Here is a 9723-nt window from a genome sequence, read left to right on the forward strand (position 1 = left end):
TTTAATCCAAAGCACCCCTGACTCATGCCATATGTTTAGGTCGTTAACGGTAAAAACTACTTGCCTAATCTCTAATATCATTGCCAAGACTAGATTTTAATGTTGCAGACACATTATGAAAACATTGACGTATTTTTAAATAGATGGACGAATAAATCCGGAACATTTCATGGAAACGCGACATACTATACATAAAATATAATGATATTAAGTAGATAAACATACCGTGAAAATTGAAATAAATTAAAATTCAACCTGCCATGATTCTAGCAAGACATTCTATTTCATCGTGCTTAGAATCATCATTGATCATATCACTAATACGAGTATTGTACCATATTTATCTAGAAATTATTATTAATTATTTCTATTGGGTATTATTGTTATGCTCATGTCACCATGTGCTTTATGGTCAAGTCGTTTGTATAATTGTTAACTTTTTTCGCAGACTGGCTATGGTCCGGTAAAAGTCATGGACGTAGGTTTAGTATAAGGTCCACGGTAATACTATTAGTATTACCGTACTATGGTATCTATTTTTATCTCGTCCACATCAAAACGCCATCACGGGCGGTGCCTCGCCAAATGACAGACATAATGACGTACGATTTGTGCTGACACCATATTGCTATAAATATTGTACAAATTAACGGACCTCCTGTCGGCCACCTGCCCTTGTTGCTAATAGTTATGTCCATATGTTGACTGATACTATCCTTATGGAATTCGCTTGTATTAACCAACCGTGAAATGTCATTATACAGTGATCAAACAATTTGCCGACGCCGCAGCCGAACTTTGAGTTTGTTGTTTTTTTTTTTTTGCATTTAAAGAAAACGCAGATAAAATAAAACAGGAATATTTACAAAATAAATGTATAAATAAGTGTTACATACGCTTACTCCCACTGCTGAATTTATTAGAAGGCGTATTTTTAATAAAATGTACCCAGCTAACTAATTAATATTAAAAAAGATAAATTTGCTTTAGAAAATATCGTAATACAATTCAAATTAATAGTAGTATTGTTGCGAAGAATTAAGACACATGAAAACAATTTTAAGGTATAGAAGCTATACTTTTATTATTATCCTTTATTTATATTTATTTGATTTATATTTTAAGGAAAAAGAAATAATTTTTAAAAGTACTAGTTGAGGTACCATGTAATTTTTTAATCCAAAGATGCACATCTGGAAGGGATTAAACAAGTAAAATAACACCAAAACAATGACAATTGAAGGTATAATAAACATTAACTAAAACAGATGTTACTTTTACTACAACAACAATGACCAATAAACCGTACCTTTATTTTCAGATTAGCACATCTGGTTCATTTGTTTGATAATTATCATTTTGCCGAATGATTCAAAAATCTTACCACTATTTTATTGAATAGTAATTTATTTTCCATATCCAAATCTCTTATCCAAACTGTACCTATTCATCTTTATAAATTTAATACTAGCGGTCCCTCCCGGCTTCGCCCGTGGTACACATATAGCCTATTACACATAGTGAAGATGCAACTTTCTAATAGTGGTATAATTTTGCAAATAGGTCAAGTCGCAGTTTTTGTGCGAAAACTTTACGATTTATTACATATTTATATACACTAGACAAAAATAGCCCGGATCACAGATAACATAATACTGTTCCCCTATAAAAATATTACGGAGTAATTAAGTTCTCTGCCTATTTCTAGAATTGGTGGAATTTTAAATCTTATTTCAATGAAACTATGACAAACCTCACCCATAGGTTAAAACTTCTTCTTCTCTTTGTTAATAGCTTCACCCAATAGAGGGACAGAGTTAATGTCCAGTGTAAAGGTTAAAACTTATTATTAGGTGATATAATAGGTATTCAACTGACAAATCTTAATACAGTGCTGCCATTTAGACTTTTCAACAACAGGAAACTAATCATGAATTTTAAAAGTAATGTCTTTAAAAGTGTATGCCTTTATAAAAAATAGGAACCTAAATAAATTAATTTTATATACACAGTTCAACAAAACACAAGCAAATATATGGACAATCGCATACACACCTTATAATGAAAAGTACCTACCTATGAAAGAAATATTTAGTTCCTTGAGTATTTGTAAACGTTTTTCAATTTGAATGTCGTCTGAGCAACCCTCGGAATCGGAACCACCCTCTCTTATATTGTGCCACCGCACCACTCGATCCCCTGAACCACAAAAAACCTACCGGACACAGACGGAATGAAACTTGACGGCAAACGTCATTTCAACAATCAGTCTGCGCCGAGCGTTCACAGGGAGAGGTTGTGTCGCTCTCTATCCTAAACAGCTACAATACCAATCGCGTGTTCAATGCCGAGTGAAAGAAGTAAACATACTATATTATTATAATAAATAGAAAGAATCTACCTCATGTATTGTAAATTGTGAAGTTTTATCGTACTATATCCACAGTTAAATTAAAAAAAAAGAACCCAAAGTTTGTGTGCATCTTAATAACAAATTACGACAAAATGGGTAAGTTTAAAATTTCTTGTATAATTTATTTTTCTTACTGTGATATATCTCAAAATATGATTTCATGTGTATAGAATATTAATTTTTTTCTTTTCAACTAAACTTTGTTCTCTTTATTTATATTTGTTTATTTTTTAACTTTATAATGGTAAACTTATAATTTATGAATTCATCTTTGAATTTAATTTAATTTATAAATAAATCTTGATTTGTTGAATAGTTAATAGAACAAATCTGAGTTCTATTACCTATTCAAATTCAAATTCTATTTAAAGACTAACATTTAAAATCATTTCATTTTATTCATAAAACTATAAGCTGCAATAGAATAATATAAATTATAAAGATATAACCAACCTATCGTCTAAAAAAAAAGTTTGACACGAGCATAACTGTCACATGAAAAATTCCCTGCGCCCAGCGCACTTAAAAGTATGACATTTGTAATAAAGTATGACATTTGTAATAAAAAAATTAAAACAATTCAAGCTAGTTTGTATTTGTTTTTCTGAAATTTCTAAGAACTTGTTACTTTGTGAATTTAAAATTTTTTATCAGTACATAATAATAGAATTTAACTACATACGTACAATTGCCTATCCAGTCATTTTTTTTATTTATTTATTTAACTACTCATAACTTATAATTTATTATAGTAAATAGTTAACAATTTCAATGTAAACGTTTTTATTAGACTTCGATCATCATTACAATTTCATTAAAACTATGAATAGACCCTTATTCATAAAATAAACATATACGTATAAACAAGTGCATTGTAAAACGCTATAAATACTAATAGTTTTCTTTTAGGATCGCTATTCGTATTTAAGTTTTTTAATCCTAAAACTTTAATGTGTTCAAATATGCAAAGACCCTTAATTCTAATCACAAGATTGTATTTTAAGTCCTCTTGCAAACCTTTGGACGCTTTCACGGCATTGTAATAATGCAGAGAGACTCGAAAAGATTAGAACATAATGGCAGGGAGATGGAAGTACGTGGGAATTCTCCCAGAGTTCACGTGCTTAGCACATTACTTTGCCGTTCTAAATGTAGCATTAATATATGCAAGATTTAGATTAATCTTTTACCACGTTACAGAAGAAACTTCCTAATTTAATTCAAAATTCACCTGAATACTGCTCAGAAGTCAGCACATTCTGACTGTCTCATAACTCATTATCACAAATAAATTGTATGATATTAAAAATAAATAGGATTATCTTTAACCTATGAGGCTATGAGGTGCAGTCCTTAATTATAAAATGATTTAGTTAGGAAATGTTAAAGGAATGATCACTTTAAAATGAGTGTGTTAAATAAATGGATTTCTTAATCTTCAGAAGAGCAATTAAAAGCCTTTCATACCAACGGTATGAATCTATGCCAACACCTACGCCACATAAGTCACCGATAAATAAGCACACGATAGAATTGATGGTATGTTAACACTTACATCGCGAGAAGCAAAACAGATAAGCTTATAGTACCAAAAAAAAAGGAACGAAGACAAAACATAATAATACATATGAAATTTTTACGTAGGTACTTGTATGTATAACGCTAGAAAATTAAAATCTATTTAAATACACATTATCAACAATCGTATTAACTAAGATTTAAATAACATGTTAAAATGATAATCGCATCGCGTAGGCTCGTGCGCATGTTTGATGGGCAATAGGAATAGTGCCTAGTTAGTGGTTCCGGATACATATCGGACGTGTCGGATGTCGGCGTGAGTCACGCGGCGCCCACGTCGGCGCACCGCGCCCACTGGCGCCCGACCCGCGCAAATCTGCGAAAACTTTATGGGCCTATCGTTTAATGTTTAATTTATAAACTCGAAAAGTTCGAACTAATTTGTAAACATATATTGATCAATTTTATGCGTATTAATATAACTGCAAACAAACAATAACAAAACATAAAACATAACAACGTTAAGTTTGTCTTTTCATTTGTAAATAGCGTTGTATTGAGTATATTTTGTATGAATAAATGTTTATACATGAAAAGCAACATAACTGCGCGTGACCGCTACTCTTGTGGTTGAAATCAATTTTAAAAAGTTGTCATCTCAAAACAATACAATTAACCATTTCTATAACGTAATAAATACGTTTACTATTCAAAGAGTACATGGAATTTTAAGAATATTCACCACTACATTCACGAGCGCAAGCTGTCTCCGCGTTTGTTTTATCGAATGTGTTTAGTTGCTGGGACAGATTTAACTGACGTCTGCGCGGCGTCTAGGTTATTTGAGTTTTGGCATTGGCAATTTCACCGTCTCGTGGGAAACAGAGTTGAACGACTGCGGAGACAATGGTCGACGATGGTCTGATGGATCGCGAACAGTCAACGACAGTTTGCTGCCTACCACCGCCCACCCGCAAACTCTAATCGTTAACATACCATAACATTGCCCCATAACTTAACTGTATAAAAAGTGGGTGACTAATTTATAAGTCGAATGCAAGTTTTGTACGATTTTACAATGATTATGTTATAAACTTTAACGGCAAACGTCGGTTTCGTTATTATTAAAATTGTTAGTAAGTATAATAAATATGGCACCTGAACTAAAATTGTGATTTTAAAAGTCAAATTTTTGGTGAAACCACAACAATAAGACAAAGTTAATGCAACACCGATTACCCTCAACATTATACATTTTCTGAAAGACATTTAACGTCTATTACATTGTACATACAGTGCGAGCTCTACCAACTTCAGGTTAGGTCGTTCGTAGAGCGCAAACAATATTCTAGGTCCAAGTATATAGTGACCAACGCTTTACATCACGTTCATGGTTTGGGGTTGCGCGGGTCGATAGGTAGGTACTGGACGCGAGCCAGCCGCCGAACTGTGCCGCGACACATTAATCCACCCTCACAACGTTCGATTGCCAGCTATCACTATTTTCATGCCAACTCCACGAGAAACAATTTCTTTAAGTGTTATTACAACCGAAGTTCAAGGAATGCCATGTTCGCTATAATCTTAGCAACTATGTTTTGATAAAAATAAGAGTGCCGAGACTCGAGGTGATAGTTAGATTGTAGTTCATTATTTTACAAGTACTAACTCTCACTAGATACTAAAATAGCGTATATAATTAAGCATTCACATATAAAAAATCGTAATTGTGTAGGTACATACCGTTGTTTTCATAAATAAAATATACATTTTTATACGGTTGCAGGATTGCGGCTCACTTTACGTGTATGATGTATGCATTTATTTAAGTACGTCATCACTGCATTGAGCGATTTAATAAACCTTTGAGGTTGTTTATACATGAACGATATCCTTAACGCCGAGCCTGAATACCTCATGACAAATTAAAAAAAAAAATATTTCTGTAGACGTTAGGACCGATTTGTATAGATTCCAAAATTGCAAGGTGGCTAAAATAACACTTTATATTCCGACCGACCATAGCCCATCAAATTCTTATTATAATCCTAATATTATAAACACAGTACACAGATATATTATAGTCTGGATTAGAACATATGATACAATATGTTAGCCGGGTACCAGACGAGTGAAATCCCAGATTCTAGCTGTTGAAAATGATTAAGATTAACATGATAGCACTAAATTAATTTTGCTCTGATATTCTCCATAACCTTGTTACATTAGAAATTTCTAGAAAGACTACAATATGATGGTCTGACTCTAAAGTGTCGCGTTGTTACTTAACTCACGTAGGCAAACAGATTACACTAAACCAACCAATGCTGGCCCTGGCTACCGTATAAAGTAGGATTAACCTTTACCACGTGTATTAAAGACTTTTACATAACACAATAATTAAATACGGAACTTCGCTTTCAGATGAGTGGCAAAAGAACGAGAAGTTATAGATGCGCCGTACATCAGAGGGACCGAGAGGTCAGCTCAGAAAACGATTTCCATTTACTTCTTGAAGACCCCACTTTATTCGCCAGGTAAGAACGTCAACTGATTATTTTACCGTAAAACAAGAGTAAAATTTGTTAAAGTAGGCCCTGAATTTACTGAAAAATACTATTCAAATTTATAAACAGCCATCCTCAGAAAAGTTCCATTATTAAAAATTAAAAAAGTTTCTAACACTAATACAATCTCTTACGTCATAATTGCTCGATCTATTTATTTCCTTATGTCATAACAAATCCCATTACAATGTTGGGACCGTAAAATTCCAGTAAAATGTTTTAACATTACCTAAATGCCCCGAATATACCTTTCAAAATTTTTAAGTGTATTGTTTCAATTTTGATTTCAATCAATAGATCGCTAAAATTTTATGTTCGTTTGTCGTGTCATAGTGACATGTGCTGTGCTATGCCGCAATAAAAACTGTTGATAAATTGCTCCAATACGCCGATACAAGTTAAGAATAACGTGAAAGTATAGAATTACGGCATTTTGTTACACGCATAGCTACCATATACTGGGAAAATACGTATACATATTGAAATACATCAATCAGATTGTCGGGCAATTCAAAGGTATGTTACTGGAGAATGGTTTTTCAATATCGTTTTTAACTAGGATATTTAATTTGTTATAGAATGGTGCACTTAGTGGCAATGGAAGTGCTCCCAGAAGAGCGAGACCGCAAGTATTACCAGGAAAGATATACTTGCTGTCCACCGCCGCTCTTTATCATCTGTGTGACGTTGTTAGAGGTAAGCTATTGTCATTTTCGTCTACATGTATAGTATACAAAATCACTTTCTTTCAATCGAGTGATGAAACGTATAGTTTGTTTTTACACCGCGAATATGTATCATTCGCCGTTAGGTCGAAACTCATCACTTTCTATGCGGCAAACACCGTTCGATCCCCGCTCCAGTTACGTCGGCTAATTAAAAAGTGTAATTGCGGATTTCACATCCGCACAAACAAGCAGTTTACGTATTCGAAACATATCTATTGTTGTGCGCGTGCAACCGCGAGCTTCGTCACACATTGATTCACTGCGGAGTGCACGATTCCTATGAGGTGCTATACCGTCGTGCGTATGAGATAAGAAAAGCTGGTTTTCCTTTTAGTGAATAATTTATTGGAATCAAAAACATAAATAATGAATCGCAGGCTAAAGTAGCTTTAACCAAGTATACGATCGTTTTTTCAAACATTTGTTTATACATTGCGGGTACTCATCAAACCTTTGATTAAGATTAAGAGCCTTGTTATCAAAATCAGGTAGTATATTTATTGCATAGTATACTCTGTGCAACATAAGCAATTGCTTAATGCAGAACTTAGAAAACCTCTTTGCAAGGCTATGTACCTCAAGAAAGTCTTTAACATAGCGTTAGTTTTTGCATGTAATATAGAAATCGTAGAATGCTCGTTGACGTTGTTTACAATCACTCGTACAGCATACTCCCGTTTTCATTGTAATTAATGTTTTCTCTCTGTTTAACAATAAAGTATTGCGACAAATTAGCGTCGCTCATGCCAATGAGTACATTAGCATTAGAAAAGCACAATTCTGAGATGTAAATTTAGGAATTACACATTTGAGAATATGAATTTAAATTTAAACACTTGATTGTTCGTAAATATATTATGAATAATAAAATGTATTTATTTTCTATTCTAAATTATTATTTTTTCACTATCTTCTTTCTCGAACTTCATAATTTTTTTTCTGTTGTCTGATAGAGCTCGATAAGGCCATCTATTAAACAAACGATACCTTTTAGTATTTTTGTTTATACGATGAAATTTATTTCAAGAAATAAATAAATTCTTACCATTTAAGTATTGAGATTTTCACCTCAATTTAATTAACAATGGATCGTTAAATTTATAATTTATCAACAATCTGACTTATTTGTAGCTATTCTCTTCAGAATGTTATACTTAATTATTTATATTTTGTAAGTTTAAAATCATAAAATGTAAAATAACATTTGCTTATAGTTGGGAGTGTTTGCGTGGTACGCGTGGGGTTCGGGCGGCGTGGCGGCCGCGGCGGGCCCGGTACCCGTTGACTCGCCCCTCGTCTACCGGCCCGACCGGCGCAAAGAACTGTGGAGGTTCCTCACCTACAGCGTGGTGCACGCTGGCTGGCTCCACTTGGCATTCAACCTCCTTGTTCAACTTGCGGTAAGGACATTTGATAGATTCGTACATTGTATGAAAACTTTATAAATTTTTTTATGTGTGCAATTTTTTTAACTGCTTCAGCAACACAATTGCTTTATCCCTATCCCTATTTATATGATATATTTTAACTAAGTATCAATTTTGTTTTTTTTTTCTTTCAAATGGGTTAATTATTCTATATATCTAAGGAACTATTTGCAATGTACCTACCGAAAAAGGATTAAAAAATATGTATGCACAGTGTTTTGATAATGATAAAAGGTGGCATAAGCAATAATAATCTACTACCTCGTAGGTACCCTTGTCTCCCTAACTAACGTATAAGTCTTAAAAGTAGTTCGTCTGTTGTTCCAGGTGGGCCTGCCGCTGGAGATGGTGCACGGCGCAGTACGGTGCGGTGCGGTGTACCTGGCGGGCGTGCTGGGCGGCTCGCTGGCGGCGTCCGTGCTGGACCCGGACGTGTGCCTTGCGGGCGCGTCGGGCGGCGTGTACGCGCTGCTGGCGGCGCACCTCGCCAACGCGTTGCTCAACTTCCATGCGATGCGCTACGGCGCCGTGCGCCTCGTCGCCGCACTCGCGGTCGCCTCCTGCGACGTGGGCTTTGCGGTCCACGCTAGATATACTAAAGTGAGTTTATTCATATTTACTATATTATACTTGTTGTTATTTTGTTTTTAGTTTTACTTATAAACTTGTTTTAACTTTTAGATCTCCAATTCTCATAGATCAGTCACACATACAAACTTGATACCTACTCTATCTATTTTTATGATTGACTAACAATAAGCTTTTAACACATAAGTTGTAACAAAGCGTGCGTGTTGCAGGAAGCGCCTCCAGTGTCGTACGCGGCGCACGTGGCGGGCGCGCTGGCGGGGCTGACGATCGGGCTGCTGGTGCTGAAGCACGCGCAGCAGCGGCTGTGGGAGCGGCTGCTGTGGTGGGCGGCGCTGGGCGCGTACGCGGCGTGCACCCTGTTCGCCGTGCTCTACAACATCTTCAGCGGGCCCGTGGACGAGCTGCACTACATGCCGCCCGACCCGCCGCCCGACGCGGCCGGCTTCTGATGCGCCCGCCCCGCCGCGCCGCCGCCC

The 9723-nt window shown here is 35.3% G+C and overlaps 1 protein-coding gene across 1 annotated transcript; it reads left to right on the top strand.

Moving 5' to 3' along the window:
• The first annotated feature begins 2252 nt into the window (after positions 1–2252).
• LOC119832602 (rhomboid-related protein 3-like) lies at positions 2253–9717 on the top strand. Its single transcript, XM_038356284.1, has 6 exons — positions 2253–2509; positions 6359–6471; positions 7080–7197; positions 8444–8629; positions 8984–9256; positions 9457–9717. Exons 2-6 carry the CDS (start codon positions 6359–6361, stop codon positions 9694–9696), a joined length of 930 nt encoding a protein of 309 aa, XP_038212212.1. The 5' UTR covers positions 2253–2509; the 3' UTR covers positions 9697–9717.
• The last annotated feature ends 6 nt before the right edge of the window (positions 9718–9723 follow it).

Source organism: Zerene cesonia, chromosome 15 (genome assembly GCF_012273895.1).
Source record: "Zerene cesonia ecotype Mississippi chromosome 15, Zerene_cesonia_1.1, whole genome shotgun sequence".
Taxonomy (NCBI): Eukaryota; Metazoa; Arthropoda; class Insecta; order Lepidoptera; family Pieridae; genus Zerene; species Zerene cesonia.